The sequence below is a fragment of the Hoplias malabaricus genome, chromosome 9 (genome assembly GCF_029633855.1).
Source record: "Hoplias malabaricus isolate fHopMal1 chromosome 9, fHopMal1.hap1, whole genome shotgun sequence".
Lineage (NCBI taxonomy): Eukaryota > Metazoa > Chordata > Actinopteri > Characiformes > Erythrinidae > Hoplias > Hoplias malabaricus.
The window spans coordinates 32,312,343-32,331,877 of NC_089808.1; the positions used below are offsets into that span (position 1 = coordinate 32,312,343).

The 19,535-nt window shown below is 39.5% G+C and overlaps 1 protein-coding gene across 3 annotated transcripts; it reads right to left on the reverse strand.

Annotated features, from left to right (window-relative positions):
• Positions 1-1,603: 1,603 nt before the first annotated feature.
• Positions 1,604-19,186, reverse strand: ccdc149a (coiled-coil domain containing 149a). 3 transcript variants are annotated; one of them, XM_066681301.1, is made up of 12 exons: positions 18,888-19,186; positions 17,008-17,169; positions 16,856-16,894; positions 16,522-16,629; positions 16,330-16,446; positions 15,668-15,840; positions 14,173-14,245; positions 13,999-14,083; positions 13,514-13,658; positions 11,535-11,611; positions 4,253-4,366; positions 1,604-2,631 (listed from the first exon to the last, which is right to left on the reverse strand). In XM_066681301.1, the coding sequence occupies exons 1-12, from the start codon at positions 18,936-18,938 to the stop codon at positions 1,967-1,969; spliced, it is 1,809 nt and encodes a 602-aa protein (XP_066537398.1). In that variant the 5' UTR covers positions 18,939-19,186; the 3' UTR covers positions 1,604-1,966. The 3 variants fall into 3 exon arrangements, with proteins under 3 accessions (XP_066537398.1, XP_066537397.1, XP_066537400.1); XM_066681300.1 differs by having other exon boundaries at positions 4,253-4,369; XM_066681303.1 differs by lacking the exon at positions 4,253-4,366.
• Between the last annotated feature and the right edge of the window lie 349 nt (positions 19,187-19,535).

Genomic DNA, 19,535 nt, shown 5'->3' on the forward strand with positions numbered 1-19,535 from the left:
AGCCCCAGAAGTGGATGAGATTCGCCCAGAGTTACTGAAAGCACTCGATACTGTGGAGCTGTCTTGGATGACATGCCTCTACAATATTGCATGGACCTCGGGAATTGTGCCTTTGGATTGACAAACAGGAGTGGTGGTTCCTATTTTTAAAATAAGAGGACCAGAGAAAGTGTGCCAATTATCGTCATCATACTTCTTAGCCTCCCTGGGAAAGTCTATGCCAAGGTGCTGGAAAGGAGAATCTGTCCGATAGTCAAACCTAGGATTTTGGGGGAACAATGTGGATTTCGTCCTGGCTGTGGAACTATGGACCAACTCTTTATTTTTTCACAGATGATTGAGGGGGCATGGGAATTTGCTACTCCACTCTACACATGCTTTGTGGATTTGGAGAAGGAGTATGACCGTGATCCCTGAGAGATTCTGTGGGAGGTGCTTTGTGAGTATGGGGTGCCCGGGTCGCTCCGGTGAGCCGTACATCCTTGTACTCTCCGAGTTTGAGTTGTGTTCGCATCCTCGGCAGAAAAGGTGGAAGAGGGATATTGAGATTGACTGTAGGTTAGGTGCAGCGTCTGCAGTAATGCTGTCACTGTACCGGACTGTCGTGGTGAAGAAAGGGCTGAGCCATAAAGCAAAACTTTCAATTTACCGGTCAGTCTACGTACCCATTCTCACCTATGGTCATGAGCTCTGGATAATGACTGAAAGAAGACTGAAAGAGATCGTGGATACAAGCAGCTGAAATGAGCTTTCCCACACTGGAGGGATTATATATCCTGGGAACGCCTGGGGACCCCCCAGGTGGAGCTGATAGAAGTTGCGGGGGACAGAGACATCTGGGCTTCTTTGCTCACCCTGACCCTGAAATGGATGAGCGGAAAAGATGATGATGAAAATGTACAACTTTCAGGGGTTTAGTTCAATTTTCAATAAGGATGGATTTAACTTAAATGAACACTAGGTAAGATTTAGTTTTTTTGCTCCTGGGATCTCCCTAGTGTAGTTCATTTTCACAGCACTGTACTGAAACCTGCCCCCTCCAGGGTGTGTTCCTGGTTGTGCCCAGTGATTCTGGGTAGGCTCCAGGAACCCATAGCAACCTTGAATTGGATGAGCAGTTACAGACAATGAATGAATGATTGTGCTGAGATCTATGGGGAAATGGAGGGACAGTGGTGACATCCTACCTGCTTCCAAAAGTATAGTGCTGTTTCAGCAATTTTGAGCCTAAAGTAGCAATAACAGCGGATCTATTCCGTAGTACTGGCCAGTGAAGTATCTCTATGATTTCTTAAGCTGTAATATTAAGGTAAATATATTACATCGTGCTCGCTTAACAAGTCACAGAAAAAAAACCCTTTTACTTTGTGTATTTTAGATTTATAAAAATGTCATTAAATGAAATTAATTACTGTAATTGCCCTGTGAAGGACTGGCGCCCCCTCCAGGGTGTATTCCCGCCTTGCGCCCAATGATTCCAGGTAGGCTCTGGACCCACCGCGACCCTGAACTGGATAAGCGCTTACAGATAATGAATTAATAATTACTGTAATTGAATATGTTAAAGTTTAAATACGAGGCAAAAAATGTGAGATTATCAACTCTTATACCTTTGCTATAATGCAGCCTTTCAGAGTGAGCACACAAAACTTTATAGTAGTCATTATTGGTAGTGAATTTCAGTCCAGAACTGGACATAGACAAAAAGCATAGGTGGAGCTAAACAGTATAGAATGAAATTAAAGCATTTAACAGAAACATCACAAAGAAATACATCAATGTTCCACATCCAACATGCTAGAAAACTATTACACAAAAATATATATTAAACTTTCACTAACTTGTTTACCCAGTCCTGAAATGAGGGACAAAACCTGAAAATCAATGTTTTAAAGATTCTAAACTAGGTCAATTAAACAAAAAAGAAAAAATGTCCTCTGATAACAGAAAATAACATGGCTGATGCTCAAGCCACACTTTCACCATGACAGATATCAATATCAGTCTCTCTTGATTCATAATCCAGAGCCCACCCTTGCATGAAAGATGAAGTGTTTGACTGGATGGGCTCCTCAGATATTGAAGCAGGGCTTGAGCAATTTTCTTTTAAAAGATCTTGGTTAGTAGCTACATTTGACAAATTCCCAAAGTCATGAGATCTGTAGTCTTCAAGGGGACTTTGTTGATTGACACTGGAAGTGCTGTGTTTTAAATAGAGACTTGGAGAAAAATCAGAGTTCTCAGACACTGGAGAAACTAATGACATTGCAGCATCTTCACCTTCTTCCACAGTCAAGCAGCTTTCGCCCTCTACAACCTGGCCCTCCTCCACCACAGGGCGCTGCTCCACAATAGGCCCCAGCTCCATGCCAGGCCTCAGCTCTCCATCAGGTCCCAGTTCTGTGACAGTCCCCAATTCTTCCTCAACATTTGGCTTTTCTTGTGTTTGCCTCATGATTTCCAGCCCACAAGAGACCATCTTATCCCCATGCTCAGAGGTGACAGGTGTCTCCACCTTGTCTCCATCTCCATCTGGACTGGGGCATGAGCCTGACCACACTTTCAGGAAGCTGTCATCACCAGCTGTGTCTTGTTCCCATGATGATAGCCCTCCACTTCCTGTCCTGTCATCTGAACCAGTCAGGGGGACAAAGAAGATTAATGGTCATTGTGTTAGAGCCATGCTAATGGAGAGATGCCCTGTTGGCTAATGTGTGCAATGTGGCGGCGATGGATGGCTTTCAAAAAATTAAAAAAATATTTAGGATCACTTGAAAAGGACAGTACAGCTATCCTTCAGACATGAGCAAAAACATGACAGTGGTCTGCAGAAGAGAAAGTTACTTAACACTGGGTTAATATGTGTTTTTCTGAAACTTTTCCACAATTATTACACACAGTTTTTCACAGATTAGTTAACCTTTGCTCATCTTTGCTTCTGAGAGACTCTCCCACTGTAAAATGCTCTTTTTTTTTTACCCAGTCATGTGACTTGTTGCAAATGGCTGCTTTATGGAGAGATTAGTCTGAAAATGCGTAAATGTTAATTAAAAATTAAGCACACAAGTCACATTGCTGTTAGGGCTGGACAATAATTCAATAACAATATATATAATCGCAATATACAATGTTTCAATAACAATATGATTTTATTATATGAACACATTTTCAATATAAATTATAACAACATCTGACATTGACTGACGTTCATTACAGGGCACTGTCGTCAGTTCAATGCACTGTTTAAAAATATTAATATTGGCAAAGTCAATAGGTTTCTGTTTGGTGTTGATTTCATGTTTCTTGTTTGTTCTTGGAAGTTCTTAAGTGGATTTTATACTGGTTATATCAACATCAGAATTACAAAGTATCAATCGAAATTATAAAATAAATTGTGATATATATTTTGGCTGTATTGTCCAGCCCTAGTTGCTGCCATCAATTTCTAAATTAGTAAATATTTCTTCATGATACGGTTAAAGGTGTTCTATATTCTACTGTGAATTAAACATGAGTCTATGAGATTTGCAAATCTTTGCATTTTGTTTTTATTTTCATTTATGTACATTTCACACAGTGTCACAGATTTTTGGAATTGGAATTCAGATCAATTGATATAGGTCTATTAGAAAAGCAGGATTGTCAGAAGCATAATTAGCCTGCTCATATAACTGGCTGGCAGTGGCAGCAACAATTATCGGAATCATCCTATGCTTCCTACATGGTGTATTAAAATAGGCTTTTAATATAAAGGCACCCAAGTGGAGACGAGCGCATAATGAGGGAACAGATTCTGCTTCCACACCCAAAACCCCAACACCCATTCTGCTGGATTGCTGACCCATATTTGGGAGCATGCAAGCAAAAGGTTAAATGCTGCACACAGTCCTTCTTGAGGAAGCAGAGGAAAGAGAAACAAAGCTCACAGTATGGCCTGGCATCCATATTTATGGGGCTGGCTCTTCTGAAAAAAAAAAAGAGAAACAAAGAAAAAAAAAAAAAGCCCCCAAAAGTTGGTGAATGTCAGCGGGCAAGAATTCAGTAGCATTTGCAAAATGCCACGGCATTTGAGAAGGATTGGCAGTTTAGCCACCACAACGATGTGAGCGTGCAGGAGGCAGAGGTGGGCTAGCAGGGAAGCATACAGGGTGGGCAACAGCAAGCAATCAAGCTAATTATGGCACTTTAGATCTAAGCCAAGGGCAAGATTAGGCAATGGTGGTTTCAGTTACACACAATTACTCTCACTAACCTGTGGGGTGCCAGGCATTGCTGGATTCAGTGAGCACAGGTTGCAGGGGAATGCTGAGTGTGGCGGCTGGGGCAGGATGCTGACATTCGCTCAGGGTAATGGCTTCTTTCCCTCCTGCTGGACACCATGACCAACAGGAAAGAGCGTGTTATCTCTCAGTATTATTTAAGCCACTAACACAATGGCACCATTAAATGGCCTTTAATGATTGAGAGGGGGACTGGGAAGTGTCACAGTAAAATAAAGTTATGTAATGGAGGATGTAGACACACCATACACTCAACATGTGTGTAATGAGACTACCATTCAAAATGGACTTGATTTAAGATTTAAACAATATTTTCAAACTATCTGGTTTTATATCAAAATAAAATGTTTCTGAAATTTATTTTTTATAAATATTAGTTGGGAAAAAGACATTTTAGATGTGTTCATGGTAAAGAGCATTCCTATAAAAAGCGCTTAAGTTTGTGTTATGGTATGCAAATATGTCAAGGTATTTAATTAATAAAATGTCATTTTAAACAGAAGATTACAGACCAATTTACAAACGTGAAAAATGTAACGTAGCTGAATAACATGAAATTTAAAATTAAATCCTAACCAGAGGTGGCTGGTCAATATTGGGCTCTAGGGCACTGCCCTCTCTGGTGGAAAAATATATATTTTTACTTAATTACAAATCATTTCTATAAAATCATGAACTATATATTTGAGATATATGTATGTTACAAATAATACATAATATATTAAATATGTTTTGAGAGATGGGAGCTTCTTTTTCATTTATGTTGCTACAGGGAAGTATTTCCACATCTGCTCTGCATGTACTGGGCAAAATTCTCAGCTTTTCTTGCCCCAAGCAGAGTCAGTGAGCAGTGGAGCAATGGTTACTGGTGATTAACCTCTTTGGCCGAATCAGTAGAGGACCAGGCTTGGTACCAATAGGTTGCTGGTTCTAACCCTGTGACTGGCATCAATGGCTGAAGTGCCCTTGCGGAAAGCAACTGACCCCTCTGCACAAGGATGGCTGCCTGCTGCTCCGGGTGTGTGTGTTCATTGCCCCTAATCACAAGTGTGTCCAATGCCACGGATGGGTTCAATACAAAGGTCAAATTTCAATGTAAAATTGTACGGTTTCCTCCTGCTATCCAAAAACACATGGTAGGTACACTGGCTACTCAAAATTGTGCGTAGGTGTGAGTAATTGTGTGTGGCACCATGCAAGGGAGTGGCGGCCCTTCCAGGGTGTGTTCCCGTCTTGTGCCCAGGGATTCCGGGTAGGCTCCATACCCACAACTACCCTGAACTGGATAAGATGTTACAGACAATGAATGAATGAATGCATAAATAAACAGTGACACACTTTCTATTTCTACATAAAAAACAAAACATTAACTCATTGTCTGTATTCACTTATCCAGTTCAGACCCACCGCGACCCTGGAGCCTACCAGGAATCAGTGGGTGTAAGGCAAGGCAGTCCTTCACAGGGCAACACACACACACACCTATGGACACTATTGAGTCGCCAGTCCACCTGCTAACATGTGCTTTTAGACCGTGGGAGGAAACAGGAGCACCTGGAGGAAACACACGGACACAGGGAGAACACACCAACTCCTCAAAGACAGTCACCCAGAGTGTGACTTGAACCCACAATCTTCAGGTCTCCAGACACTACCTGCTGCGCCACCGTGCCTCAAAAACATACATTTTGGGGAAAAAAATAAATAAATAAAAATAAATTATGAATTAGTAAGAAAAATAAATATAACACACAGCACAAAAAAAAAACGCGTCCACCCCAAAATATAAGTCACCCAGCATTAAGAGTCTTACACAAGAACTAGCAAAACACACACACACACACTTGGAAGAAGTGGCTGCAGCTCTCCTCTCATCTGTCTTCATTAGTGCAGGCTGTATGCATCGCAGGCTAAAGCCATATGCTGCTCACAGGGGAATGTGCACTATATGCTTGTGCCATCACAAACAGCAGCCACCACCACTTACATGTTAACACCGTCTGATCTGTCTGGAAAAGCAGCTTCCTGAGAGCACCAGGGCATGAAACACGCAACAATAACAGAAATACAAGGCAGATATTACTTACAAAAGGACTGACACTGTCACAAAATCACAGCAATATTGTGCCAAATGATCTCAGCTGTAAAATTACAGTTAGCGTAACACCCAGATGCACAGATACATTACTGAGTAATAGTCACCGGTGAGACAGTAGGCTGGTAACTCTCATATTCCGAACAACTGACAAGAAGACTTTTATATAGATCAGCCAGAAATCTAATTTATGCAATTTCCAGTTTCCCTAAATGTGCCCAGGTGTCAGTCTAAATTCTTTAGCACTGGAGTCGCATTCTCCCATTGTCACCATAAAATATAAAGCATGCAAATTTGTAAATACTTTTTATTTATTATTTATGGATTCAGACACTTTAAGGTGCAGTCACTGTGGACAAACATTTTGTTGTGAACACACCTTGTATAATCTCTCTAGAAAAGCATGAAACAAGCAGCTGCACCTGAACCTAGGGTCATCATGCTCAATGCCAAGTAATGGGCTATGGAGCAGGGGAACTGCAGTTTCTGGAGTGACTCTAAAATTAAAAAAGTCTAAAAGTAGTCTGTTCGTCAAGGACATATTTTAAACGTCAATGGACGTCCAAAATCCATCTTAATAAGTTAGTTAAGTGGTGACCAATCGATAACGTCAGTGGATGTCCAAAATGCGCTTTATACAAGTAATTTATTTCGGGACCAATTAATAACGTCAATGGACGTCCAAAATACGTCTAATAGTCGTCTTTTCATTGTCTGTGTTTGGACGTCTTTTCAACTTTAATTTTCAACCTTAAGAGAACGTTGATTAGACGGCAGTCATTACGTTATTTCAACGTTGAATCAACGGCTAAATGTTTACTGGGATCTAAGTAAAGCAGGATGGATGGATGGATGAGTGGCTACACGCACCTGGCAACTGCCTATCTATCCGGTCGGTCTGTCTCTCTCTCCCTCCCTCTATTGTAGTTAGTGTCTATAGGCTAGGATGCAAATACCTCAAGCTTAGATGCTGTCAAATACAAAATTGAGTTTGAATACGGTAAGTCAAGCTCGACCTGTACTTGAAGCTCTAAGTGCTTTCGGTACGGATTGGGTTTTGATTATTTCTATAAAAAGGTATGGAAGGCATGCATCAGGGTTTTGAACTTGATGCGAGCAATAACAGGACATCAGTGAAGAGAAATCAGCAAGAGGCTTTAGCATGGCTAGACTTAGGAAAAATGAATACAAGTCGTTCTGCCACATTCTAGATCAGTTGCAAGGGCCTAATGATTTGCACAGGAAGACCAGCTATGTGTAAGCACACTGTTATTCCTGTTATTCACACTTCCAAACACAGATCCATGCTAATGTACACCTGCATGGCTTTTGTATTCATAGAAAGCAAAAGGTAAAGTATGATGGGAAGATACATGTCTGAACACACATGCATTCTGACACAACTCCTAATAAATTCTGCAATCACAAACATCACCACCAAATAACAGGATATCACAGGAAAAAACATGATTTTTACAGTCTTAAATGTATTTATATTCTCTGTACCGATAGGTTAAATATTCTTGTTTCCCCAAATATTTTCAATCCATGGTTCATTGTATCCACCCATGCACATATAGAGAGGGCCATATTTGTAATATACAGGGAGTGCATTTTAAAAAAATTGTTATGGGTTACTGCACATACAGTGGTCACTCTTCCTCTATTCTCTGTGTGGCATTAATGGTCAGTAGCTGTCTGCCTTCACAAGGCCACTCAGTCCCCCCTGCATTTACTTTCATAGAGTGAGTCTGAGCCCCTCTCTGTCTCCTCTACAAATTCCACTAATAACACCACATTCCCCAAATGTGTTTGTAATGTGGGCAATCATTTTCTGTAATGGATGCTTGTCAGCTTTATGGCGGTAGAATGACAGTCTTACGACAGGCAAGGTTCACTGGGCCTCAGAGCAGCTGAGATATCTTTAGAGAAAGTACCACACTGTCCTCTGCTGGATAGGGAATGTATGTCTGGTTCTATTTTCACCATCACCTTACTATGCCCTTTGCATCACAATTTTGTTGGTTTATGTACACAGTCAGTGATAAATAAGAGTAAAACGGCACTGGAATATTTTGAATTAATATTATTAATGGTGTTAAAATGGAAATTAATGGTTTTTGCAAACTATATGGTTATTAAATGGTTAAGAGGTCATTCATAGTAGAGCGAAGGCTCCCTTCTACACAAATATACTCATACTACAATAATGTTTTTAAGCCAAGCCAATTATATCTTTTGATTAATTTCTGAGGAATATGTAGGGCATTGTAAGAAAAACAGTTACTGTTTTTTTTTTTTCCTTTTTAATGTTTTCATAAATAGTAGTTATTAAAAAGCAGACCCGTGGGAGTGAATAGTCTTTTTGAGTTAGAGTTGTAACAGTATACTCCATGATTCAATTTCATTCAGGATATAGGTTCATGACCATATTCTCATACTATTAAAAACTATGTATGGAGGCTGGTGGTGTGCTGTAGTGAGTTGAATGATGCCAACTGTTTGAAATTCTCCTGGGTCTGAGCTCATTTAAGATGGACTGAGTTGAAGTGGAAAAGTGTTATGGGGTCTGACTAATCAAATTTTGAAAGTTGCTTGTAAATCATAGACACCACGTCCTCCGGGCTTGTCATATGCACATAGTTCCAAAGTCAGCATCCACGATGGTATGAGGAGGTACTCATACCTTGTACCTACACTCAGTGTTTGAACTCCCTCTGGTAGACCTAGGGTCACATTTAACGCACAGTCTGTGGTTGAACAATTTACAGCACCTTCTTTTCCAGGCACCAACGAAAATGAACAATCAGATATTATTTGTGATGCTGATCATTCTGAGCACAGCTTAGTAGTGGAGTGTTGTTAGTAGTATGCAGCTGTACTTGTGCTCTATAATTAATCTAGTTATCTCTATAATGAATCTCGTAATCTATAATTAGTTTTGATCTAATAAATTACCAGTGATTGTAGTAAGTTGTAGCTAACAAACAGGAAAATGTTACTAAAATGACAGGATTCTCATCCATCTGTTGATGGTAACTGCTGACCTGACTTACGTAAACAAGTCATTTAAAGAGTGGTTGTTATGGTATGCTCAATGCTAGAACCTTATTTTGTCTATTACTGCAATTTCTGTCTTATTCATTTGAAGGATAACTTTCAAGTATTTCCAAAATTGTCTTTCATTCAAATCATATTAGTTTTTTGCCAACATTGACAAATGCAGCATGAATGCATCCACAGAACATCTGTTCTTAACACACCACTGATCTTCTCTCTCTGTGTGCTTTATGGCCATCAATGCATCAAAATACTGTTTAGCCCATTTCTTCAACTGCTTTGCCTGGCTGCCCAAACTAAGACAATGTGTAACCCCCCCCCCCAAAAAAAAACAAAACACTGAGGTTCTCTTAAATCCACTAAAAAAAATATTTTTTTCCCCTAAATGTACAATACATTCTCTTCTCCGGTCGGAGATGTGAAAATTAGTAAGCTTTCCTTACAGAACTGTGTAAAATATTAAAAGGGGTGGGCTTCCTTTGTTTTAGGCCACTTTCTACATATTGGGAATGTACAGTACCAGTCAAAAGTTTGGACATCTTCCCATCCAATGTTTTTTCTTTGTTTTTTTTTTTATTATTTTTTTCTACATTGTATATGATTATGGAAGACATTAAAACTACAAGGAAATGCATATGGGACTGTGTAGTTAACAAACAAAAAAAAAGTGTTAAACAAATCAGAATGTTTTATACTTTAGATTCTTCAAAGTAGCCTCCTTTTGCTTTGATGAAAGCTTTGCTCATTCTCAGCGTGCTCTCAGTCAGCTTCATGAGTTCGTCACCTGGAATGGTTTTCAGTGAACAGCTGCGGCCTTGTTAAGAGTTAATTTGTAGAACTGCTCGTCTTCTTAATGTGTTTGAGACCTTAACTTGGGTTGTGCAGAGGTAGGGGCTGGTACACAGTTCTATACAGTGAACAGTGAACCTATTCCACCAATTAGTAATGAGATGGTGTGTCCAAACATGATCAATTGTACCCCGGAAATACTTGGAAAAGTTGTACAAATTGCAATACAATTCAAAACAAATTCAAACATACAACTAAATATATCCCAGATCATTATATTTTATGGCACTCTATAATCAACACCAGGTATGCTTAGTTTGTCACACCACCACTGGCAAAGCATTTGTCACATAACAGTCACTAATATTTCTGTAAAGGGGAAGCTGTCTTACATGGAGATATAAATCTTTACTTCATGTCTAATGTAAGTGAAAATAAGCGACATACAAGGTTGACTGAATTCAGCTATGCCCATGTCGGAAGCTCATAGTAGTGGATAAACCTTGCTCTGCGAGCTCCACAGAGCAATTAAACACTGCTAGGCCCAATATATAAGCCCCACAGATGACTACATATCACTATGCCAGCTCTGAGACCTAGCCCTGGTGTAATAATCCATCCTGTACCTCTAAGCAGCCTTGCCATTCCAGTTTTGCATATTTAGCACTGGAACCAAGAGGCTCACATTGCTAAAAAAAATACTAGAAGGTTCACCCTAACAATGTTAGAGTGAAGACATGAGCTATGGACACACAGACAAGCATGGAAAATGGTTATGACTGAGAAACATGGGGTTGGTTTGTGGGCAGCCAGCCAAACTCCTGCTGACTTTACAGAATAGAGGGCATGAAGAAATAGCCACAGGGGCAGAAACATACTCCCTAATCCCAGCGATACGTTGTAGGTCAGGCCTTCACAAGGCAGCAAGGGAATAGAGAGAAAAATACATTATAAATGCTACAGGTAACCCATGCTTTTCCTAGAGCAAGACTCTGACATGCAAGCACGGATGCCACAGGACTGAATGTAAATGTATAAAGATGGACACAGTGGTTTTTACTTTATCTGAAAGCAAAAAATTCTAGAAAAATAACTGCCAGAATTAGCTGAAAATGACAATAAAGCCAAACATACGAGAGATTGCTGTTACTCAATGCTAGTAATTTGGCACCAGTAAAGTGACCAAGCACAATGTTTGTTTGTTTTTTAACAGAGGCCTGAAGAAAATAAATCCAGCCTCAGGTAACAGCAATGCGTAGATACGTCACAGACCATTAGTGTTCACCTACTCAAAGCACAAAAGCACACACCTGGCAGACTCCAAAAACCTGATACCTCCAGCGTCTTCAGCTTCCTTTCCAGTTCCTCCACTCTGTTCCCCAAAATCCTGTACAAGCAATACAAAACAAACAAAGACTAGAGCCAACCTTAAATCTCCAGACAGTTGTGCAAAATCAGTGTAGGACTATCCTAGGCACTTTTTCTTAGTCAACCACAAGACCTAATTTTCAACTAAAAGATTTTACATTTACTTACTACAACAGCAAGCACATAGAGGGTTACCCGTTGTCTAGTAGTGGTAGTAAATAACGGGTATGTTTGTGCGTGAGGGGAACATATTGAAGAGCGAGCGCAGGCTATTAAAGTCAGTAGATAATCTGAAGAGCAAGACTAGAAATGTTCTAATAAATGTAGGTTTAAAAAAAAAAACCTTCAGTGTATTGCATTAAATACCATGAGGCCAGACTCAAAGTAAAGTAACAGTTTTTGTGAAGATTTAACAATTCCATTTGAGGATGCACTAGATGAAGCTTTTCAAATGGAGTGAAAGAAGCTGAAGTACGCAGACTTGGCATCTGAGATGAGAGAAGGGCAGGTGAGGGGCACATATAAGACTGACGGAGATAGGTGTTAAAAGATTTGTAGCCAAGTCTGACACACATCCTTGATTGTGCAGTACAGCATTAGAGGAAAAATAAGGATAGCTATAAAGGAATCATCAGAAGTAGCTGAAAGGGCTAGTCAGTGGTTGTGAATAAGTAGAGCACAGACTAGTTGGGTATACTATAATGTTTGTTGTTTTATGAACACGGAGGACTTTATAAGTGAGTGCATATTATTGTATTTTATTTTATTTCATTATACTGTGTGCGCTATTGGCATAGTATGTAAGGCTCATTCGGAACTGGTGGTGATGAGCATGCAATAACGGTGCCAGTGGGGCTTGGTGCAGCCTTAATTTCCAGGAAAGCCAGTTTGGGTTTACACTTAAAGATTTGTAGCTTGGATTAAAATGGTGCTTGGAGGGGGGTGTGGCTGGGAGTGTTCTGGTTAAAACAGAAAAACACCAGCAAAGAAAGATGCCTGTCGAATGACCCCTAAGACAAGCTTTTGATGTTGTGGTTGCTTGTAGGAAGAGAGTGGGTTGGGCCTTATGTGAAGCTCTTAAAGTTTTGGCCTAGGATATTTTACATCTTATCCTATGTATAATTACAATTGCAGCATTTAGCAGATACCCTTATCCAGAGAGACTTACAAAATTGTTTGTCATCTCGTGAAGAGAATCCATGCAATTACAAATAAGATTAAAATATGAATTGCGGGAATACAGGAATGAATGCAAAAATCAAAATACGTACATTTAATAAATAAAACGTAAATACATTTCATAATCAAACAGCAATATCATATCAGGGAAAAAGATACACAAGATAAACTCAAGACATCAGTTATATGAATAATTGGTGGCATTTTAAATACTGCACAAAGTGATATGTCTTTACTCAGTATTTGAAGACAACAAGAGATTCTACTGTACAGACAGCCACGGGAAGTTCATTCCATCATCCTGGAGCTTGGACAAAGTCAAATTTCACAATTTTGGAAGAACACTAGTCTGTACATTTTGTGGAATCTTTCTGTTCACCATTTACAGTTCCTGTGGGCTTCCGTAGTCACGTCAAATTTATTATTTTGTTTGCTTCTGAGATGAAAGGCAGCATACACAACATCTGCAGTTAATTAGCTTTGAACAGAATTAAGCCACCCCCCCCCCAAAAAAAAAGAATGTATGGCTTCTTTTATTAATTTAAAATAAATATTTTCACATTTTCCCGGTCAACTTCAGATAATGCCAAGGTAAAACGTGATTAAACCATTAAGTATTGACTCTCCAACTAAATTGTCAGCTAAAGACATTTTAAAAGCAAAATCATTTCCCTGATTCTTCACTAACTATCAGAAGTTTCTAAAAGGTCACACACACACTCACACACTCGTACACACCTACCTGTTGGTCTGGCGTTGGTGTTGAATAACCATGTTCTTCTCGTGAATGGTCTCCAGCAAAGCTGTGGCCAGAGACTTTAGGTCAGAGATCGACTGAGGTGTGGCTGGAAGACTACATCCACCATCTTCAATCAGCAGATCTTGCACTGCATTGAAGGGTAGTTTATGTAAGTCAGTCGACATAGAATACAAAGAAAAGGCACAAAATTACAGTCTGCTTCCTGGTTAATAGCATCCATGATAATGAGGGAAAAAATAAAGCTCAATAAAATTAAAAAGTTAGTTTAATTAAACTTTTGATGTTTTGTATTTTCTACGCTAAATTACTCACAAATATTTTGCAAGACGCACTTTTAGCCATCTTTACCATGTTGTCAATAATTATGGATCAGACTGAATTTGTCAGTAGCTTTAGGTACAACTTAGCAATTCAGTAATTATATGCATAATTAATTTCATTTAAATTTTAACCTACTTCTCAATTACCTTGTTTGGCAGAGAGCACCCCAGTAATCTGAGTACGATTAGATGAGCCACCTGCTTTAGAGTTCTTTCTCCTGTCCAGAGCAGTCTGCAGAGAAATAGACACAAAAACAGGAACAGTTTTATCAAAAACATGCCACTTGAAAATCACCTAATGTATACAAAACTTTTTTATACCTTGTATTTCATGATGTTAGTCTTCAGGAGACTGACTTCCTCTTGGACTTGTTTGAGCCTCTCATGCAAATACCTTAAGTTTAATGAAACAAGAAATGGTGAGGTAAAAGAATCTGATCCCTTTGAACATCAAAAAAAGCCTAAAGACACTTTAAACTACAGATATGATTATAAACTTTTTAGACAGCAAACAATGTCAAGATCACAGATGCTCAATCTTTAAAACCACAAAGCAGTAACACTGGAGTACAACTATAAGACACAAAAGACTGGAGAATGAACCGTTTTCAGACTTTTCATTTTTTAAATACAACTGCTGGATTACTGGTGAACAAAATAGTCAATTTTTCACCCCAAACTTTCAAAAAAAATCCACATTTAAAAAGGCAACACCTACAATTGAGGGAAACACTTTTCTCAGAAGCACTGCATCCTTTAAGGTGGAACAGTATTGTTGGTTGTACGTGGCTGAAGTTTAATTCTGTACGTTGTTAATTTACGGTTTGAATTACCACAGAAACACATTTGTTACTCGACCTGTTTAGTTTTTTTACCACCTTCATTTCGTGATTACTGTCATGCAGTTAGCACACTCCCGAATTTAGAGATAGTTCCATTTACAGCAAAAATAAGTAAATGTTACCCACCTATGGAGCAGAAATAGAATAATATCCTCATCTCTGTTCATGCTATTTAAAGCTTGAAGATCCATTTGTTGTCTAAAAACCTCCATATGTCATTTTCTGCTGTGAGCAAAGAGAGAAAACCTAGCATACCGGACCCAGACTTTGTTTTTCTTATACATTTACAGACACTGGGGCTTTGTGAACACATTAGGTTTTGATTGCCAAACCTACTGGAGAACTAGCAAATTGTGAGGAAACATTCTCGGAATGTTTTGGAAAATGTTTTTTGGATCAATTTGTGAATGTCACCTTTTTATTTTGAATGTTTCATGTGTTAAGAGTTCACTATGATGCAGCACAGTTTATCTCAGAGCTCTTATGGTCCTGGGGTTGTGGGTTTTCTCCCTATGTCTGTGTGGATTGACTCTGAATGCTCTGGTTTCCTCCCACAGTCTCGAAACACATTCATTGGTGTGGATTGGATATTCAAGTGTGAATGTGTGAAGCTGTTTTTACATATGAACGGTCCAGTCACTTGATTTGTGTGGGATCTATATCGGGTCTAATTTCAAAGTGCAGCACTAATGTAAATAGAAGAGAAAGATGAATAGATTTATCTTGTACACAGCTCCTCTTCCTGTGCTGGAGAGGGTCTCACAACACTCAAACAAAACTACTCTGCAACTGTAGTGAAGCTCAAGGAAGGAAAAATACCAAATCTTTCCTAGTGTTGCACTAAAACCTTGGTCCTGGTTTAATAAGCTACTATTTTATGGCAAGTTGTTGACCAAAACACCTATTAAAACCTAGCTCGTGCATTTTAAATCTGGATCCTTTAAGTTACAGTTAGCATGCTATGCTGGTATTACCTATTCTCCATACAAAGGGCATCTACGTCAATGATACGTTTGCCTTGACCACCCAGTATGTGGTTGAGCTCCACGTTGAGACGGCCGGCTTTCTCCTGGAACACAGTCCTTTCTGCCTTCACATCCTCCAGCTCGTCACTCACTGCCTTCAGACTGTTCTCCAGCTCTACTCTCTGAAACAAATACAGGAGATAACATTACAATTAGATGTACCAAATCATCAGCATAACAGCCATTTCTAAAGGACAACAAGCCAATAGGCAATTACTTAACAATACAACACATTTTGAGGCAAATAAATGAACGTTTAGGTTGACAGTTCATACAACACTTAGTAATAGAGTATAAGAAACCATTATACAATAGCTACATTAGCCTAATAGCGCCAAAGCAAACAATAGAAAAGAAAAACTCTTCTTGACCCTTTATGATGATGTCAGGTCTGCATTTTTCCTTATTTAAAAAAAAAAAAGAAACCAATGCTCACAGCAATGTTCCAACACCAAATCTAATGTTTTCCCAGACAAAAGTGGACAAAATACATATTAATATACTACATTTCTAAAAATGAAATGTTGGATAGGCCTACTGATTCAGCAGGTGTAATGATCTCTGAAGAGTCTCAGATGAATCCAATTATTTAAACATTACTGAGTCATTACCAGTAGCCCAGCTTCCTCAAGTTGCCTGACCAGGTCCTCACGCTCATGTGCTGGAAAATGCCGGACACCAACTTCATCATCCCCAAGCCTCTGTTTAGTGATGGTCATTCTTAGAAGCTGAGGACAGAGGGAAGAATAAGAGTAAAACAAGAGTAACGGGACTATGTTATGTCCATAAGGTTATTCTTCTACCTTGTTGTCTCCCCGAGCCTCAGTTAGTCTCTGTGTGAGCTCCTTCGCCTCCTCTGCTAACATTTTACACTTCTCCCGCGAGTCCCGCAACAGCTGAGCCAGATTTACCTGTGTGTGTGTGTGTTTGTCAAAGAAGGAAAAATATACTTCATATTACACACTCGCATTTGCACAGGTTTGTGGTAGCTACAGCTTTAATATCATGACTAAATAATGGCATGAAACTTAATAAATAGGAACAACTACCTAAACAACTTGTACATTAGGACTGGTCATGCTGCAGAATCAATTATACAGAACTGATAGATGTTTGTAATAAGTGCCACAGTCCCACCTGATTGCGTTTTTCTGGTGGCAATGTAGGATCCCCATCCTGAAACACAAGTTGAATTGATAACAATAAGAAACATATTACACTACAACCCATCTATGTATCAAAGATGTACAAAAATGTAACCAATGAAATTAAGTTTTTGTGGGATGTACAATCAGTTCTCTGTATTTTTTCTTGAGGCCTTGATGTCGTTCACGTAGCTGATTGGCCATCAGCTTGTACTGGTCTCTCTCCTGCTGGCATGTGTCCAGCTCCTTGGACAGAATCAGAAGAGCCTCCTTCTTGCTTTCCAGCTTACGCTTGCATATCAGGAACTGCAGAAACAAATACCAAACTCATTCTTAATGTGTATAATTAGTAGTGTTGGATGAATCATTTAAAGCAAAACATGGGATTTTTGCTGTTGAGCTCCTCTTACAGTTGCAGAGTGTACATCGCTTTAACAGCACTGTCCTGAAACCAAGGGAGGGGGTAGGGTTAGTTTCCTACCCTCCACTAAACATTTCATAGTGCATTTTCCGCAGTGTAGAGCCCGGAGTGGCCACGAGAGGCTACATTTTCCGTATTACAAGTCAGAGGAGAATCAATGATTTTGAAGCTGTTATTTTTAGGTATTTGTGTTTTATTGGTCACTGTGGTACTATACATAGCCTTACTGCTAGACCCTAGTTTGCAATTTACATTGTTCATATAAATGAGCTCATAAATTAAACTTTTAAGTCCATCTCCAACAAAACGCTTCTCCATTCTTCTTCAGAACGAGCACTGTGCCACTCCAGGGAATGTTTTACCTGGGAGGTAATTTGCAGCACTCCTGGAAAAGTAAATATTGAGCTTTGACTGTGGGGGTGGAGATAAGTCCTGTTTTATTTTCTCCGTGATATAGTTCTTGCTTGAGACAGGCCTTCTCAAGGATTAGGGAAAAGATGGCCAGTCAATGTTGACTGTAAAGTTGAAAATTTTCAACTAGTTTGTGTGTGGCCCCTGCTTCTAAGTTAAACATGACAGACCAATATATCATAAATATACATACAAACTGTGTAGGCTGTTATCATTGTGGTGCAGGTATCTAAGGGTTAACATACATGTTTTTCAATGTCTGCACTCTAAAGATACCCATTGTACACAAGGCCAAAAGAAATTAAGAGGCAGCAGGGCTTTTTCTTCTGGGATGGCTTCAGAGTAGTTCCTGGAATATTACTGAGAGCATATGATGGCATTCACCCACAGTACTTAACAATAAAAGATTAATGGGTTATACACGCTCTGAGAAACAGTCTACTGTGAAGAAAAAAGAAATCACTTTTCAGTCAGTGCGTTTTCACATTACTGTGTGTATCTGGAGAACCACCCCGCAGACCGTTAATGACAGAACAGTCCGTTTATTTGAGGTTTGCCTGTGTCAACATGGGGGAAATAAGCCGGTTATTTTGCGCTTCCTACACCAGCTCAGACACTTGTCCTGCCTCCTCGTCTGAACATGTCCAATCAGCTTTACCCCTACGTTAACGTAAACGCGCAAAGACGACGTTAAACGGAGCAAAATAAACACAATGACCGCGAAGAAATGAGTAAAGAGTAGCAGAGTTCAAACCAAACTCTGACTGAACAGAGCCGTGTTAATTTGTGGAAAAAAAAAAGGTTATATTAATTTAGGTATCCTCTATCAAGTGCTGAGACTATAAAATGTGCTATTAACATTTGTACAGCCCCATTTGTTTGTTTTTTTTAATGTTCAATTTAGCAAGTAGCGGTGTTTCCACTAAGAAAAGCCATGGTTTGGGCTCCCAAACTTTACATACAACTACATACACATAAATATCACTGGGGACCAGCAACATGGTTAGTGTGTGTCACTCACTTGTTATAAAATGCTAACGGTAGCCTCGAATGCTACCACAATACAGAGCTGCGTCAAAGTTAAACCATGATTAACAGCTGCTGCTGAGAGCTGTTTCTCCTGCTTCATACGTTAGTTAACGTAAACGACACAGCGCTACAGCCATCGACAAGCACATTTAAAAACGCTCACCTCGCTCACCAGACCCTGCCAGTCACTTTCACTCCTTCTGGAAGGATCCATCGCGACGGCATTTGGCGTTAATTTATTAAAACATCTTCAGTTTGTGTCCAGCACAGAGACAGACAGCAGCTGTTCTGAGGAGACGAGGGACGCCCGGACTCCTCCTCTCTCCGTGTCCTGCACGTCACCTGATTCAGACCCTTCCGCAGGACTCTCTCAGGCTCCTCATTCAGACAAGGACCCAAGTCCGCACCCGGTTTTACCAGTCTGTGCTTTATTATAACTGGTTACCAGTGTCTTAATAAGTGAAGAAATATACATTCAATGAACTTCACATTTATTAAACCAGGTCTCAAATGACAAGAATCCCCCTTAAGATACAGTCCCTGACAGAAGTTCTGTCTCTTATCTATGCTGTGGAAACAACCCAGTAAACAATTAGCCGTTGATTCAACGTTGAAATAACGTAATGATTGCCGTCTAATCAACGTTCTCTTAAGGTTGAAAATGAAAGTTGAAAAGACGTAGAAACACAGACATTGAAAAGACGACTATTTGACGTATTTTGGACGTCCATTAACGTTATTAATTGGTCTCGAAATAAATTACATGTATAAAACGCATTTTGGACGTCCACTGACGTAATTGATTGGTCAC

What these genes read in the sequence shown, in the direction of transcription:
- ccdc149a (XM_066681300.1), bottom strand. Translation starts at nt 18,938, where the DNA reads ATGGATCCTTCCAGAAGGAGTGAAAGTGACTGGCAGGGTCTGGTGAGC. An exon ending in GCCCTTTGTATGGAGAATAG is followed by an intron (nt 14,246 to 15,667) that starts GTAATACCAGCA and finishes ATTAAACTTAAG; the next exon opens with GTATTTGCATGAGAGGCTCA. An exon ending in GGTGCTCTCTGCCAAACAAG is followed by an intron (nt 13,659 to 13,998) that starts GTAATTGAGAAG and finishes CCTTCAATGCAG; the next exon opens with TGCAAGATCTGCTGATTGAA.